Source organism: Cupressus sempervirens, chromosome 5 (genome assembly GCF_028749045.1).
Source record: "Cupressus sempervirens isolate cs-2001-9-10 chromosome 5, ASM2874904v1, whole genome shotgun sequence".
Taxonomy (NCBI): domain Eukaryota; kingdom Viridiplantae; phylum Streptophyta; class Pinopsida; order Cupressales; family Cupressaceae; genus Cupressus; species Cupressus sempervirens.
Window position 1 is genome coordinate 1,038,137,089 of NC_143122.1, and position 19,131 is coordinate 1,038,156,219.

The following is a 19,131-nucleotide window of genomic DNA, read 5'->3' on the forward strand; positions in this document are numbered from 1 at the left end:
TATAGAGTTATTTTTGAGAAAAATGTGGGCACTATATTTTATATGCCTCTTGGTAACTTGGTGATTGGAAGGGTAGAAATGACAAATAACATAATGTTTCCACTTCAGATGAAGAGCAGTATGGTTGATGAATTTGCAACAAGTTTCAAGGCAACAAGTCAAGATCATGCATGAATATGGCACTTAAGGTATGAACATCTAAATTTCAAAGGATTATCGTTATTGCAAAGAAAGGAAACTATAAGAGGCTTACCCCCAATTGAAGCATCATTAAGTCCATGTGAAAATTGTATTTTGGCCAAACATCATAGAGAGAGTTTTCCAAAAGTGATGTCATATAGAGCAAGGGTACCATTAGAAATTGTGGATTCAGATATATGTGGTCCAATGAAAACACCATCATTAGCGTGGAGCATTTATTTTTTAACATTTATTAATGACTTTAGTAGAAAGACATGAGTTTACTTTCTTAAATACAATATGAAACTTTTGGCAAATTTAAAGAATTCAAGGCTTTTGCTAAGAAACAAAGTGATCAAAGTATTGAGATTTGATAGAGGAGGAGAGTACAAGTCAAATGAGTTTTTAGATTATTGTAAGGATCATGGAATCAATAAGTAATTTACTACCAGTTACACACCACAACAAAATGGTGTTGTAGAGAGAAAGAATAGGACAATAATGGAGATGGCAAGGATCATGTTGAATGGTAAGAATATTCCTAATGAGTATTGGGCTGAGGCAGTTTCTTGTGCTGTTTATATCTTGAATAGGAGTCCAATAAAGATTGTGAGGGACATGATTCCACAACAAGCATGGAGTGGTAAGATTCATAGTGTTTCTCATCTCAAAGTATTTGGTTGTATTGCATATGCACATATTCCTAAAAAAACTAGAAGTAATTTAGATGATAAGAGTGAGAAATGCATTTTTGTTGGCTATGACGAGCAATCTAAGGCATATAGGTTGTTTAATCCTATCACCAAAAGACTCATTGTGAGTAGGGATGTTGTATTTATAGAGAATGAATCTTGGATGGAAATATAGATAAAATAGTTATAAGTGCCGCAACAATACCATATGGTGAGAAGGATAAAAAAGATCATGAAGATTAAGAGGATCAACCAAGTGACCAAGAAGGAACTCCACCATGAAGTCCACAAGGAGATCACTTAGAAAATAAAGTTGAACATGGAGAATCTTCGAATTCACAAGTAAGTAATGATTCAAACTCTATACTTGCACAATTGAGATCAAGGATTACAAGCAAGAAAACTAGAAGCTTGAGTGAGATTTATGATCAAGGAAGTAGAATAGATTTGCAATCAAATATTGCTTTATTTGCTCAAGATCTTATATATTTTGAAGACACAATTAAGGAAACGCAGTGGATTAATGCAATGAATGATGAAATATAACCTATTGAGAGAAATGATACATGAGAAATAGTTGATTTGCCTAAGAACAAAGATTGCATTGGTGTAAAATGGGTTTATAAGACTAAGTTTAAAGCTAATGGAAATGTAGACAAATATAAGACAATGAAATCATTTTGTAATTTCTATAAATGCGTGTACTGTTTATTTTGTGTTTAATTATTATTGTGAATCCAATCCATCAACTTTCATCAATAGCAATGTTACAACACTTCATCGACTTGTCCCTTGAACCTCTTAAGGTTCAAGAGCTAGCCTAGATATTAATTAAATAAACATTTATGGACACCTCAACTTGACAAATCTTATACTAGATGATCACCCTCACGAAATCAGCTCTACTTTTGACTTCTTTCACATCGTAAGTAATTTAAAAAGATGTCATATTCCGTAACACACTCCCCAGCATGCAAGACAACGGGAAGTGACTGAACTTCAATGGTCCCCACGAGGGCCACGTCAGCCCTTACTTATTATACACGTGATCAATAAAATATTATGTATAAAGCAGAGCACTTTACTAGGGCAAACTATTTCGCCCTGAATATTTTTCAAATTAAAGATACTCCAGGCTATCGAATATTCGGGAGCTTTCCTATATACTCTCTGCCTTCGCCAAGCAGCTTGGCGTCTGCAAAATTCATATTTTTCTCCTGGAATGAAGCGCGTCTTAGCGTCTAGATTTGGCGCCGCTTCACCGATATGGCAGCAGCTGTTGAAGTCCCGGCGAAATTTTGCATCAAATGCCCAAGATTTTGTGGTTTCTAAAACCCCTGGTAAAACCCTGGCGCCTGCATACGGTTGCCTAAGTATGTTTATAAACTCCGTGAGGCAACATTCGAGGTCTTTTACGTCTTCTCGTGTTTTAAGAAGCTCTGAGGTGACGACTGCGGGAGCAAGTTTTGCGTCGACCAATGCATTTATAAGATGGTATCTGCAAATGATTGAGAAGCATCCCGTTTTGACCAAGAGTGTGACAGCTGCCTCTATTTACACATCTGCAGACCTCACTTCGCAGGTAGTTTTCGCGAATTTGAATACTTTATTACCAGTTAAAAAGCTATGGTGTTTTTTGGTGCAAATATTTCATAAAAAATTATATGAACTTATGCTTGCCAGCATAACTTGTATATATGAAGCTTCAAAGGTTTGATTTCTAGCTTGGAAATGAGAATGCACCTTATTCCTTTAGACGTGAAGTTAATTTGCCTTGTATATAAATAAGCTTAGTTTGGTAGTTCTGGAAGTAATTACAATTGGGAATTATGTACAACATTTTGGTCTCTCGGTTGATTCCATCTTGATGGATGGGCAGATTGAAGACAGTGTGTCAACGTTTGGATTCTTCTTGATTCCTGCATACAGATATTTGTGTTAATCTTCTCCTATCTTAAGATGGAACTAACACAGATGAATAGAAATTTCAACCCACACTTGACTCTAGAAGAGTCCAACAAATTTTACAGCTTGTAATTTTTTGATGGATCTTAGTTGGCATGCTCTACATGTTATAAATTTAGAAGTAAGAAAATGCATATTTGCACGCAGTTGGCTATAAATATACATTTCACAGTTTTTCTATCTCACGGGAATTGATGTGCTATAAATGTTAAAACGTAAATATTTCCCCAGACATATATCTGCAGTTAACTGTGTTTGATTGATATGGAAGGAGATATAACACAGATGATTTTTTGTTTACGAAGAAATGAACTAAAAGAAATCTACTGTACAACCCTACTAAAAACTGGAGAATGTGTGCGGACAATTCATATTAATGTGGAGTAGGTTCTAACCGTTGCAATATGTCCAATAATTTCCAATATCCTTGAAATTTGTAATGTTAGAATCAGTGAATTTTGTATTTGTCTGTTTCGACAAAAATTTCAGTGGTAGATTGCCAGTCTGCATGTCTTTGAAAACTGTTTGCAGCTTTGTATTTCTTTATTTTTTTCCAATGTTGTGGGATGCTCAGAGCATTCTTAAATGAATTGCACTGCAATGTTGTTGTATGTTTTAAATAAGTGTAGATATGGGCCATTTTAAATGTACTCCCTATTTGATATGTCATAGTCTTATATTTTGAGTGAACTTATGGGCTGATTTTGTAGCAATTGTAGATTTTCACAACGTTTCAACTAAACTTGTCAATCTGAATGGCTTCAATCATAAAAGTAAATATATTACTTGGGGATATCTTGGTGAACCAAAAGATAAAGAAACTGGAAACCTAAAAATGTAGAAAATCAAAGAGAAACAACCGATGTTTTTCCTCCTACTTGCATAAATAGTGAATGCAAGTAGATAAGATTGTACACCATTACTATTGAAATGTGGACTCTTGATGGAGGGTACTTCTATTCACAACACAAACACATAAAAAAAATAGAAAAATAACAAGAAGTAAGAATAGAAAGTTGGCTTATTATTATCTCCAAAAGTATGGAATTATATTATTATGATTTACCAATTTCAGAAATACATGCAAAGCCACATAGGCATTTTCCTTACAATATTCTGAAAGCTGGAGCCACTATCAACATCGTAGAATTGTTCTAGACAACCTTTTGGGCCTTCTTTATTTAGGCAATTTTCCCCCATCTATTAAGGTTCTAGAAATTTAACCCTAGACTTTTAGGCTAACCTATAATGTCCCCATTTTTAGCAGGTTCTTACAGTTGGCTTGGTCAGTTCACCATCGCGACCCTTGTGAGCTGATAGTGGGATTTTAGGGTCTCAGTTGTGGGGTTATAGGCTTTTCAACAACCTATGGTGTGTTTTGGCTTCATTTGAGGGACTTACTATTTATAATATGTCAAATTGTTGGTTTTGATGAGCTCAGTTGAGTTAGAGGAGTTGGGCGATGCTCTCGGTTTTTATTTTGGGCTCCAAGAATCTTGGAGGGAGCATCTACTTATAGTAAGTCATGCCGTCAAGTTCATTCATCGCCTTTCATCATTAGGATCACTTTGGTTTTGTTAGATTTCGATTTTAATGCTTCTTTAGTTGTTTTCGCAAGACGGGTGAGTTATTATAATTCATCTAAATACACTGAGGTTGTTATTTTTGTTGTTGTTGTTGGTTGGTCATCTTAATATCATAGCTCGTTGGAACTGGGACAAAAAGTTTTAAAATCATGGGGAACAAGAAACAATGGCCTTGTGTGTCAAAATATTAAGTTATGGTGGAAACAATCATTTTTGGAGCCAAAAGAAATTAATAAATTATATTAATGACACTTTATTATATTTTAATGTTGTGTAGAGGAAGCTTCTTAAGTGTAGCTTTTTTGGGAAATTGGTGCCATTTGGAGATAATAAATATGACATTTGATGAGAAAAACATTTGATTATTTGTTTATCTCTTTGTTTGTTGTCTTTGTGACAATTCTGAGTTTGTGGTTTTGTGCTCTTGCTGAAGTATAAGAGTTAGATTCTAAGTTTATATTGTAATTTGTTGCTTAGGTAAAGCAAATTGTAATTGCTTCTCTATTCTATCTATTGTTATTGAGAAGTTGATTGAACAAGTGTTGAAGATTGGATCCTGGAGAATGAATTGAAGGCTGAGTTATTAATTTTATGCTTGTACATCTTGGTTGGGAGTTCAATTTGAGTGTTAGAGAGCTGTTGTTTCACCATAGGGAAGCAGTTTATCAATTGCAGGGTCATGTTCATCTAAGGAGGGTTTGTGTGACATTTCTGAGGGGCCGTGTTACAATATTCAGGAGCTGTGTTAATTATATGGCTTGCGATATATACTATTGGGGCTATTGTAGATTCACATTGGACTGCAACTTAAAAGTCAAAGCCAATCTATATTTCTAGGTTCTTGGCATTTTTAAATTTAATTGCTGCTACTATTTGTTTGAAACATTGTTGGTAATGAATTAAAGTTGCAGCAAATCCTTTGTCTTTCATAAGTATATAATTGCACAGTGCGTAGGGCAGAATTATGAATTAATGTTGACATTCATACAAACTTCTTAATATTTAATTGATCTAAAATTGTAAGTGCCCAATCGCATTCTCTAGTGTAATTTCAAAATCAGATTATCAAATTTGCAACAATAACAGTAAAGACTACCAAATGTTTGAGGAAATCTTAGACTATTGATTAGCAAAGGAAAATTGACGATTGTTAAGGATATAACTAGTTGGGGTTATTATAGGGTTATCAGAACCATTTCTTGCCATTCTGTGGGGTAGGAAAGTTATTTTATTTTCAGATTTGTTGTTGCATTTGGAGTGACCAACACTCTAGCATTTTCTAGCACCATGGACAAACACAGGATTGGTAGTTCTAGAAGCTGGTGGAGTAATGATGAAGTTAGCATGAAAATGAATGCTCTGATGACGCAGATGTACCTATATTTAGTACGACATCTGTTAGTCCTATCTACACTGTTGATGATGGACTTATTTCACAGGGACATGTGGATGTGTTAGTGCCCTTGGAGGACAACACTGAGCTTCAATAGGTTGAGGCTTCTAGAGTAGTTGCTATGGTTAGTTCAAAGGTAGTTGATGCTGTAGTTATCACTGACTGTTCAGACTCTCTCGAGGAGGGAGTTGTTATTGGAGACTTATATGTCATCTATTGTAGTGTTGCTCCAGTGTAGGAGGCAGTTGCTTCCTTAGGTGGGACTGAGGCACATATGGAGTCACCCAGTTGTAATGTTGGTGATCTGGGTGTTACATTAGAGTCAGTAGATGTGGGTTCTTGCTCTAGTATTATTGATTCACACCCTGACGCTGAGTCATGTATGCAGAGTCAGGTGTTAGCAGTTGAGGCTTTATTGGGAGATGTGGTTGCAAATAGTATGGACAAAGTTGATGTTTATTTGATGATCCTATGAGCTGCAGTGGGTATGACACCCCTTGTCAGATATTGGGTGATGACTTCGAGGAGGTTTTGGATGGGTCCCAGGATTGATGTTTACAAGATCTTACTATTGAAGTGGAAGTTAAGAAATGCGAGGGCTTCCATTTCTTCGAATGAGGAGTTGGTTGAGGTACATAGTAGTTGTATCTTGGATGCAGAGTTGTGCAAGGATGATAGCACACATATGAGCGATCTTGTGGTGGACAGTTCGGATTTAGTTTTCTTTCCCACTGCAGTTAAATGAGACAGAGAGCTTGTAGGAGGCATGGGTTACAGGGGCATCATGTGACCAGTCAACTAAAGGTGAGTGAAAGTGACATCTCTTCAGCTTTTGAGCATTATGATGGGGTCTGTCAAATGCTAGCTACATCAGGTTGGGGTGCTCTTGTGTCAGATGAGCACATTGATAGTAGTCTATCTCTAGTAGAGGTTCATGCGCTCCGAGAGGTTGTCAGGATCTTGAAACATAGTTACTCTCAGTTAGTTGCTGACAGGGATTACCTTCTAGAGTGGGGCAACACCTTTTATGAGACATTGTTAGGGAAAGAGGAGCTGATTGAGCTCACCCAGGAGCTTGAGGTGATTGTGGATTCTCTTCACTATACTTAGTTGGCTCTTCAGGAGTCACAGTCACAGTTGGATAAGGTTATTGTGGAGTTAGAGCGGGTACAATCGATACCTGCCCCAGACCCTGTTCAATTACATATTGTGGTTGGTGGTGAGTTCGCTTTCACATTTGGGGATGAGGGACACAATGATGTGGTCGACAAATTTGTCCAGGATATGGGTGCAGTAAGTACGTATGAGGTAACAGTATCAGTGGAGTGGAACTCTTATGATGATTTGCTTCCTTTTGTTGGAAGCTAATCTATTTCTTCATCTCATACAGTTGATAACATTGGATAGTTGGTGGTGCCAATCAATTGTGGGTTGTAGAGGAGCAGGTTGATGCTTCCACGTATAATTTCTACTGCACAGAGTCTTTCATGGAGTATCCTTTGGAGAGTTTGGATGTGCAGGAGGATTCATACAAAGTGTCTGACAGTACTCTCATCCTAGGCTCTCGTGCTATTTAGAGGTTGGTGGGAAAGATTGTAGAGACTCTGTCTATTATGCTTCCCGACAGGGATTTTGAGGTTGGGTTTCTTGAGAGGATTGCCCAAGATCTTGCCCAATCGGACTTTTCGTTTGAGCCACAGGTAGAGCATTTAGTTTTGCGTTGTTGTGGGTTGGCTTCAGTTTCATACCGTCCGTTATGGGATGGGTTAGCTCCATCTTCTGCAGATGGGATCAACAGTTGCAAGTTAGACCACTTGCAGGATTCACACACCCAGGACACTTTAACAGTGTTTGGAGTTGATGATAGTTATTCAGGTACTTATGGTTGTTACCATCTCCATAGTGTAGTTGGGTGTGAGTGTCAGTTTGATGGGGACTTAGGTATGGACAGAGTTGGTATTTCAGTTGGGTTGAGTTTTGATGAGTTATTGCCTTCATTAGCGCCTAGGGTCAGTTTTCAGAGGATTCTAATGGTGATGTTCGTTATTTGGGTATTGGTGCTATAGAAGTCGCTTGTACACAACATGGATAGTACGCAATTCTACCCATGGGATCCATGTGGACTGTGATGTTCATTTTGCTCTAGGATTGCTTGGGGACAAGCAATCTTAGGGAGGGAGGATTGTAATGTCCCCATTTTTAGTACGTTCCTACAGTTGGCTTGGTCAGTTCACCATTGTGACCCTTGTGAGTTGACAATGGGATTTGAGGGTCTCAGTTGTGGCGTTATAGACTTTTCAGCAGACTATAGTGTGTTTTGGCTCCATTTGAGGGACTTACTGTTTATAGTATGTCGAATTGTTGGTTTTGATGAGCTCAGTTGAGTTAGAGATGGGTGATGCTCGCAGTTTTTATTTTGGGCGTCCGGTTTGGGCTACAAGAATCTTGGAGAGAGCGTCTATTTATAGTAAGTCACCTTGTTAGATTCATTCATTGTCTTTCATCATTAGGATCACTTTAGTGTTTTTAGATTTCGATTCTGATGCTTCGTTAGTTATTTTTGCAAGACGGGTGAATTATTATTATTGTTGGTTATTTTTTTTGTTGGTGTCGTTGGTTGGTCACCTCAGTATCATAGCTTGTTGAAATCGGGACAAAAGAGTTTTAAATTGTGGGAACAAGAAACAGTGGCCTTGCCTGTCAAAATATTAAGTTATGGTGGAAAAGGTCATTTTTGGAGCCAAAATCAATTAATAAATTATATTAATGGCACTTTATTATATTTTAATGTTGTGTAGAGGAAGGTTCTTAAGTGGAGTTCATTTGGGAAACTAGTGCGATTTGGAGATTATAAATATGAGAACATTTGATGAGAAAAGCATTCGATTATTTGTTTATCTCTTTGCTTGTTGTCTTTGTGATAGTTTTGAGTTTGTGGTTTGTGCCCTTGCTGAAGTATAAGGGTTAGATTCTACGTTTATCTTGTGCAATTTGCTGTTGAGGTAAGCAAATTGTAATTGCTTCTCTGCTATATCTATTGTTATTGAAAAGTTGATTGAACAAGTGCTGAAGACTGGATTTTGGAGAATGAATTGAAGGTTGAATTATTAATTTTATGTTTTTAACTCCTGGTTGGGAGTTCAATTTGAGTGTTAGAGAGCTTGCCGTTTCACTATAGGGCAGCAATTTATCAATTGCAGGATCATGTTTGCCTAGGAAGGGTTTGTGTGACATTCTTGAGGGGCCGTGTTACAATTTTCAAGAGTTGGGTTCAATTATATGGCCTACAATAGATATTATTGGGGCTGCTGTAGGTCACATTGGACTAAAATTAAAAGTCAAAATCAATCCATATTTCCAGGTTCTTGGCATTTTAAAATATTATTGCTGCTACGATTTGTTTGAAACATTGTTGGTAATAAATTAAAGCTGCAGCAAGTCCTTCATCTTTCATAATTATATAATTGCATAGTTTGTAGGGCAAAATTATGAATTAATGTTGATATTCATGCAAACTTATTAATATTTACTGAATCTGAAATTGTAAGTGCCCAATCACATTCTCTAGTGTAATTTCGAAAATTAAATTATCAAATTTGCAACAATAATAGTAAAGACTGGCACATGTTGGACGAAATGTTAGACTATTGATTAGCAAAGGAAAATTGATGATTGTTAAGGATAGAGCCAGTTGGGGTTATTACATGACCAACCCTAAATTATTATTATTTTTCATATTTTATTACATTCGAGTAGGCCCCAACAACTTTTGGAACTCTTTTTTTTTTTTGAAGAAATTTCAGTTTGCTCATTTTAGGTGGCATGACTTTCGAAGACCAAACTCATTGCCAATTGCTTTGATTGACTATTATAACTCCATTTTGAAAATGCCATGACTTGATCTACAATGCTTTATTGTGCAAGCTCTTGTTAGTCTTGGTTTGACCCTTTTCAGAGCCTCTAAAGCCTTCAAATTTGAGTTCAAAGTTTTTACACCTTGTTGCTAATACTGAAAATATTCAATAACTTCACAAATAGACTTGATATTGTAATGAAACTTTACTTGCAAGCTGATATAATATGAACCTCGAGGGATGAAATCAGAACATTCTGAGTTCAAACAACCAACTTAATAATATATTAAGCCTCTAGAAATAGTAACTTTGCACTCAAATAACCCAAAAAGACAAAACATAAATAATTTTAGGTGATGCAAGATTGCCCTTACACCGGGGATGGTCCTATATCAGACACCCTGGGTAATTTGAGAAGTCACCCTATCACGTTTTAAGTGTTCAGAGGAAAACCAAGATGGTTAACCTCCTCCCTTGTCAGCCATTATGAATCTTCAACAAGTCGTCCTTTGCATTTGACCAGATATTCTTCATATGTCCTATTTCTTGTGCTTCTGCCAACATGATTGTATAAGTTTCCTTCTATCTCCTCTATAGCTGAAGTAGTTGCTAGAATACTTCACTGTCCTTCCGCAACCTCATCTTTGACACCTTCATGATACTTTATCAGATTTGAAATGGACATTGGTGAAACATTCAGTTCACTTGGCAACTTTACTTAGTAGGCATTTCCCAAATCATGCTTTTTCAATATCTTGCATGGTCTAAACTTTTTCATCGCCAACTTATTATATGTTCCCACTAGAAATCTCTTCTTCCTCAAATGAATCATGACTTCATCTCGAATTTGAGATTTGTTATGTCTTCTTTTCTCATCTGCCTTAGCTTTGTGTTGTGTATTCATTTTGGTAACGTTCTTCCTCGCCTCATGAATGTTCATCAAGTGTTCTGCAAAATATTCAACTTCAACACTACTTGTCACCCTTTTGTCGAAGTTCCTTACCCTTTTGTCGAAGTTTCTTAATTTAGAAGTATTTCTGGGACTACTTCCATCATCTATCTGTAATGGTGATTTACTAGCGCTTCTATTGACATAATTATTTTATGCAAATTGTGCCTATGGTAAAATCAAATCCCATCCCTTTGACTTATGTCCAACCAAACATCTCAGCAAATTTTCCAAACTCCTATGTACCACTTTAGTTTGTGGATGATATGATGAGTTGAACTTCAAATTTGTCTTTAACTTCTTCCACAATGTTTGCCAAAAAGTACTCATCAAACTTGGTGTCTCGATTTGAAACATGCTCTTTAATAGACCATATAGTCTTACCAATTCTTCAATGCCTAAACTATAGCATAAAACTCATGATCATAAACAATTTTTTTTTTTGACATCATTTAACTTTTCACTGAAGTAAGCATCAGGTCTACCTTCTTGGTTCAAAATAGGGTCTAATGACATTACTATTAGCATCACAGTCTACCTGAAACACCTTATCTAAATAGGCTATTCTGTAACTTTCTGTTTCAATAATTCAAAACTCTTGTTTGCTCCTTTAGTCTAGTTAAACTCTTTCCTTTATGTTTCAATAATTCAAAACTCTTGTTTGCTCCTTTAGTCCTGTTAAACTCTTTCCTATCCTCTCTCATTGTTTTAGTTAAGGGTCCACAAACACTACTATAACTCTTGATAAACTATTTGTAAAAACTAGCCAAACCATGAAAATATCTTACCTCACTAGCACTCCTTGGAGTAGGTCTTTCGAGGGTAGTCCACCTTTTTCAGGTCTAGTTTCAAACTGCTGAAACTACAAATCCCATATACACTAACTCCACACAATTGCACTTCTTCAGTCTAATCAACATTTTTTCTTTCCTTAGCCTCTCAAAGACCCTATAAATATGCATTATATGCTTCCAATGTCTTATTGAAGATCAAATTATCATCTAGGTAAATAGTGACAAACTTACCCAAAAATTTGTTCAGTACCTCATTAATGAGCCAATTAGATATTCTCAGCGCATTAGTTAGCCCAAAAGGCATGACTGATTTGAACTTTATTGATAAAAAGTAGGTGTAGGTTTAGTTGCACTTTATCAGTTAGAAATTAGAGGAAATAAATCTTTGCCTCAAAATAATAGTCAACTAGTCAATTGTTTATGTCAAATAGCAAGTGAGCACCTAATTGACCAAAATAACAAATGAAGGCCGAGTCACTCTGCTAGCCTAAAGGCCCCAAAGAGAGATACAAGTAGAAGATATGGTCTGACATAGAAGCAAACTAAAATAAAATCCAATCCAACACTCCAATCAGCAAAACAAAACCATTAAAAAGAGGACAAACAAGAGGAAATCATTGCCAAAACTTAGAAAACATCAAGAAATAATGATATTAAGATGCTCTTGTATTTTGTTAGTGCATTTTGTATTTTGTAATTGGTTTCTAGATCTTGTTTCAAATGTCCGAGTTGAACTAGGTATTAATGTAGCATGTAGTGCAATTGACAATTCAATTTTCTTAACCTATCAATCTACTCTGCCTAACTTCAATTCCCTTAAAGCTATGTCCTATTATTCCACCTTGCCCAATTTTGATTCCCTTTGATTTGTCAACCTTTTAGATTTCCCTTCCTCAGGTACTCGTCATGAAATAACCTTGAACTCTGAACCTTGTTGTTTTTTACTACGGCTCCCCTTTAGGCTTCCTTGTTTATACTTCCTCCAATTCCCATCCCTTAGCACTATTATTTCTTAGTTACCCTTCGACCTTGATGCATCAACCTATGGTATGAGTTCCACCTAATGGGAGGGCTTTAGTTGTTCCAAATCCTACACCTTCACCAGTTCTTTCTCCTGCGGGATCACATAGACATGTAGTTGCACCACCGGATTTTCCTCAGGATTCATTTGATCTTTTGTTTAATGAACTAGATCACGTTGTACCTCTTGCATATGATGCTGGCACTTATACTGTCAGACCTAAATGGTGGTCTAAGATGCTTATCAAGTTTTATGATGATAAGCTCATCAAGAGTAGAACTACTTGGAAGAAGAGAACCCTCTGATTTTGTAAATTTTGCTCTTATTGTAAACACTAAGTGTGTATGAGCCTCAAACATCCACAAAGGCAAAAGAGACGTGCGTGAAAACAAGCTATGGACATTGAGCACCACAACTTGGTAAAGAATAACTCTTGGGTTCTGTCAAATCTTCCTCTAGGGAAGAAACCCATTGAATGCAAATGGGTGTATAGGGTTAAATACCATGTTGATGGTACTCTAGCTAAGCACAAGGCTCTTCTCGTTGCTAGAGGCTTCTCTTAGGAATTGATTATGAGGAAATTTTTGCTTCAACAACAAAGATGAGCACCATCAAATTAGTCTTAGCCATAGCAACTTTGTAACATGCTAAATTTTAATACTAATTTAATAAATTGGAAATAACCAGAAATAACATTTTCGTTCAAGGTAACAAGAAAGACAATTATAACTTCCTGAGTATCATCTAGGCGTGGTTATCATTTCATTTCAATTTATACATATTCAAGTAAAGAAATAACTGATTTAATTGCTTCTTAATCAAATAAAGGAGTCCTAATCTGAACCATATCATCTAACTACAATACATAACTGAAAATGTAAAACATAAATATAAAGCAAGCTATTGGAATTTTAGACGTCTTGCAAATTGACTTTGACCTTTAGTTGTGCAAGCCTTGGCTACGAGAGGAGAGGATAAGCATTGCCAAGGACTTAACCTCCCAACCATAGACACTTAATGATCCCCACATAATCTCTGACCCTTAATGATCCCTACCCTGGGATTAGGCTTGGGGCACCACTGTCCAACCACTGAGTATCCTGGTGTTAGAGTGTCGGATAAACAACTAGCTAGGTTTAGGATACCTTCCATACACCTATATGCCTACTTGCTAGCAATCCTAATCTCTAGTGATCATAGCAACAAGCATGCCACTAACCTACATTGGCCAAGAATTTGTGAGGGCACTATGTACTCGATCACCCACTGCTTGACTTGACAGCAAGACTATACTAAGGACTATCATGAGCTGACAAGGACTATCATGAGCTGACACGGATTTTAAACATCTTATATTACTTGCTTAAGTTACTGATGGTTCTTTTCTTTTATCATGTAGGCACCATAGTTCAATGATTGCCATTTCACACCCTTCATCTTGACCATGCTGATCTTTGTGGATGAATCATTGGGTGGGTGTATAAGAATTTGAAATCACAGCCAATGCATTTGCCGATTTGGCCTTGGCATTATAAAAGATAATTTGAATGTTTAAGCATTTATATTTACAGCCAATGGCCGATCTGGCCTTGGCATTATAAAAGATAATTTGAATTCTGGAAAATCTATTCTTGATTCACAAGGTGTGGTTTCTTATCTTAGGAAATATATTTTTGATATCCCTGTATAAGTTGCAGTCTAGTCACTCATGATTCTGAAAAGAGAATTTCTTATATGAGTAAAAGCCATAGTTTTGAAGCATTCTTGTGATACAAACATAGAGAGAGAACATTGGATCATATCTTGATCGGTTCTAACAACATTACTCAAACTTTTAAAGCGGTTTCGGCTATGCTACACTATATCATTTTGTAAATAAAACATAAAGTTAAGCACTGGGGATTCCATGACCTGACTGGAGTGATGGAAAATTGTCATTGAAGTCAAAGATAAAATGATATTGACTTAAATTGTCATTGATGTCAACAAAGCAATAAGTAATAGTGAAGAACAAGAAAGACACAAGAAAAGGGCTTCTTATCTTATTTTGATCAAGACATTGAAATATATAGATATGTAGGAGATTATATTAAAAGAGGCCTATATATTGACTTCAATAATTAATACATGAGAGATAACTAAGGCATGAAAGAAATGCATATATATGAGACATATATTGAAGTCAATAAAATAAATCTAATAGATTCAAGAGTCTCTGTAATTAAAGAAAAATAAGTTAAAATGGCAGAGATAAATGCTCGGCTATGTTCAGCATAATAGAGACATATACTATCAGCATGTATGAGAGGAGATGCAAATAGCACAGCATTATGTATATGATTAGACAATGACTACAAGAGTATTAATACTTAGAAGGTTACACGACGGGATATTGATATCAAGAAGAGAAATTGGGAATCTATGTATTAAAGAAATGTACAGTGTCCAATCCCTTGTGAAAGTATCGAGCTATATGACAATAATGTTTAACTACTATAAGAAATATGGTCAGCAATCAAAAATAATGTAGTCAGCATATTAACAGGCCAGTCAGCATTGTTTGATGTCCTCTTAAATATAAAGGCATATATCTTCTATAGCCGCATTGGATAGACAGATGATGCCCCTAAATTGAAGAGAATGGAGACATTGGAGGAGTAAACATCAATACCTATTACAAACAACAACTAAAACATGCAAGTGAGTATTTGCAAGGCAACTAGTATACAAACATGGTGGATGATCGAAAAATGAGAACAACAAAGGAGATGTTAATGACTCTCAGCGCCAAATACATAGAGATGCCATTGTTTTGGGAAGTTGATAAATTGTTGCAGAGAATACACAATATTATGTGTATGAAACTTGCCAAATTATTATGAAATGAAACCTGCCACATCATCGTTAAAGACAAAGTATGCAACAATATATATGTCTTGTTCTTTCCATAGTGTGGATGAGAGCAAAACATGGAGTGTTGTTTTGAAGATTGTAGTTAAAGATTTCAGAACGAATGATATGATAAGTCAGGTCAGATATGAAAGACAGTGACTTCAATGATTATGAAGTGATAAACAAAAAAAACTCTCACAACATGCAAGTCAAACTGGCAGTGGCCACATCAGGAAATAAGAAGGCTGAGTGATTAATTCAGGCTAGTTTTACAATGAAATGCTCATAATTTGAGTGGAAGGTAGATGACAGTTCATGCTCAGAAAATTTGAACCAGCATTCGAATGAGCATAGATTATTTTCAAATAGCCACCAAATACAGAGTCATGTTTGAAGCAACCATATTGTGCAATGTTGATGTCAGTTTTTTACCACTACATAACATATAGCAATTGAACACTTGATATGGAATATCAAATCGTCAATTCCTCTCTTGAAAAGTTAATACTCACGAAGACATAAGTAAAACTCCAATGTTCCTTACACCTGTGGATACTAACTTGGTATATCGATGTGATTTGCTGGTAATCACGTAGGCGCCCTTATGCTATTTGTTCGAGGACAACTTGGACTTTTGGTGGGATGGTGGTGACGATGGTTTTGTATGGGTTTTGAATGATGTTGATGGAGATGGTGATGGTGACGGTGGGTGTAGTGCCAGAAAATGTTGATTGTGTTAGGAGGCAATAATGCTTCTGATGACTTTTACCTTTCTAACTTTCTAGAATGAAATTCGACTACTCAACTACTCACTATTCTACTCCTACTCCTATGAATGGAAAGATTAGTGAATGGACGGGGATCGAATCTAATGAAAGTTTACTAGCGGCTTTACCTCCATAGATGCAATGATTCAAGGGAAAGGAACTAGTTTACCACACAAGGCTTTCCAACAAGCTGCTAGAATGCTAGTGGCCTAGTTATAGGTCCCTATCAAACATCAACTAATACTACCATGCAACTATCCATCTACTTTTCTCTCTACTTAACAACCTTCTTGAGATGAAATCTACTTTAGCAACTTCAAAGAAAATCTTATTCTAACTATTGGAAGTAGAAACCATGCAACAACACCAAAAGTTCTTAATCACCATGCAAGTCACAACAATGAGAAAGAAAAACGATTTTGGTATTATCTTGAGCAACAATTTTCATCAACCCTTTACAAATGAGAGCAAATGGCCTTATATAGAGGTCAAAATTACAACCAACGATAGAGATTAAGAGGCAAAACCAATGATCCAGATTGGATTCTAGAAACCCTAATTAGGGTTGCTACCCCATTGGCCAATGAGAAGACGTCACCTCATCAATGGACCAATGAAAAAAAGAAAGAAAGTGACAACCAATGAGAAGGCACCAAAATGGTAGCCAATCAGAATTAGACACTTGTCCTATCCAAGAAGAAAGAGAAATTGCCACTTGGGCTTGCATCAAATGATCTTCTAATATAGTTCTACCCTTTTCTTTCATCTTTTTAGCCAAAGTAATGAACTTGGCTAGCTTGTCGTTAACTTCCTTCATGGGAGGACAAGGTGTGTGTTTCATCTTGAGCTCAACTGAATTAATCATGTTGCTTGCTGCTTGCAGTGTCTTCTCATGGTCCTTCTCATACTATTTTGTATATTCGATAAAGGCATTGAGGGAGGCAAGGGTGCCCAACTGTTTCTTCTTGATGGCAACCTTCCCCAACTCATCCAATCTCGATCGGAAATCTGTCTCATTGATGTTCTCCTCTTTGATATCTTCAAAATCAAGTGCAGCCCCAACATCGCTCATCATAGTTGAAATGGAAGTGTCAACGTCTAGGCTATGCTGTGCAATCTCGCTCTGTACCTCTTCAAGTATTCTCAATCTGATAGTTAAGGCAACAAACCAAGACTCCACCGTACTCAATCCTCCTTCATCTACCAACTTGGCTCTTTCCAAATATTTCTCTGGTAGCTCAATGAATGCCTGTAGTCTGGGAATGGCTAAATTCACCTTCAAATGTTCTGAATTTATCTCTAATAGTCACTAATGACTTGAATGTTGAGACAAAGGAAGGCAAGAAGTTTCACCCTTCTTGGATTGTATTATGGATCCAATCCTTGACTTCACGCAGCTGAGCCGATATCTCTTCTATGTTGCTTCCACTGTCTTGAGGAAGGGTTGCCTGGTGCAACTATTGGATAGGTTGGCAATCTCTCCAATACTCGTTCTTGGCCTCCAACTTTATGATCTTTTCATTTTCCTTTTTCAACCTTTCTCTAATTGACACTATGCCCTCTTGGATCTCCTCACATTCCATGTTATCTGTGTTTCTTCCCAAGTTATGCTCTACTATCTCGTATTCCCGAGCCGCAATTTCATCTAATGTCTTGTTAACTGTTGGTATAACAATCTAAACCTTTTAGTGACCATTGCTGTCGCTCCCAATCACCTTTGCCATTGCTTTTGCAATTTGTCTCTGGTTCTTGCTATCACCCTTTTCTACTAATCCTTGGATGTCTTCAATTGTTCAGACAATCACTACCTCGCCTCTTGGCATAAGCATTTGCCTTAACCATAGTGGTGCAGTGCATCTCCCCAAATTTGGATTCGGTTCAACTAGCAAAGCATCGCCAACGGCTTCGGGCGCCTAGCTTATTTCCTCAATATCAATTGGCCTATCTTCTTCTTCACTAGTGACTATCATATCTTCTCCATGTTGGTTCTCTGAGAGAGGGGAGTACTTGATGCTATCACTGTAACCACTTGATTCTGAATCAGAGCTCACCTCTACCGTGGTCTCTTTTTTACTTGTGTTATCTTCTTGACCTCTAGCCTCAATTATACTTCCCCTTGATGCGCTGCATTTTGTCTCTTTGCTGGAGGTTCTTGATGTTCTTTACCCTTTTCACCCTCGAAACCTCTCTTCTTGCTTCTAATTGTTCCTTGTTGCTGGCTACCTCCTTCACTCCATTGGTCGACTGATTCCGTTGGACCTTCCTTTGGCTTCATCTTCTCATAAGTAAGGTGTACTCTTTGACTTTGTAATTTCCTCAACTTCCCATTGTACCACGACTCGGTGTGCAAATCAATTGCTCTTGTAGTTGCCTCCAAGGAAGGATCCTGGTGATCATTCCAATCCATTGGATTCAACTCTGTTTCCTCCACTATATCATAATCTTCTCTCAACACATTTTTATCATCCTCCAGTTAATCGGGAATATCAAGGCCTCTCCATCTGATTGCCTTCATCATGTTCATTGACAATCTTGAGAAAGCTAGCTTCCTCACGTGAAAGTCATCTTGTGCATTGGCCCAAAAATCTTCTATGGTAGGAACATGTTTGAATGTATTTCCATGAGATGCCTTGATAAGACCATTAGGATCAAATCCTTGCCTTGCTCTATACCATGCTAGATGATACCATTCTAATTCTTTCTCCACAATTGCAAAGGCGATAGGATTGGGGCAACTATCATTGCCAATTCCAAATGAGAAGGTAATGCCTGTCTCACCTTTGAGTTTTATCATTTTGTCATAATGCTCAAGTTGCCTAGCCAATTCCATCAAAACTACCTTGTTGGGTGAGTACCTTGGAAGTCTCTTGGGACATACTATGCTTCTTGCTACTCTAATATAAGTGAATTGCGGAAATTGGATGAACCAACTCCCATACTTCTTAACTTTTGCTTCTGCTTCCACGGAGAGTCTCTTAGCAGGTGTCCCTTGCAATATCCTTATCGTTTTCATGGAAAAGGCATTACAAAATATCTTA

The 19,131-nt window shown here is 36.9% G+C and overlaps 1 protein-coding gene across 2 annotated transcripts in view; it reads left to right on the top strand.

Moving 5' to 3' along the window:
- Positions 1 to 2,065: 2,065 nt before the first annotated feature.
- LOC149559484 (uncharacterized) overlaps positions 2,066 to 19,131 on the top strand; it is an 82,607-nt gene continuing 65,541 nt past the window's right edge. For both annotated transcript variants that reach the window (XR_016365165.1, XM_089833406.1), the window contains exon 1: positions 2,066 to 2,454. Coding sequence is in view for 1 of the 2 variants with exons in the window: in XM_089833406.1 (XP_089689532.1) it covers positions 2,095 to 2,454 (360 nt within the window). In the remaining variant the exon portion in view is untranslated. The remainder of the gene's footprint in view (positions 2,455 to 19,131) is intronic.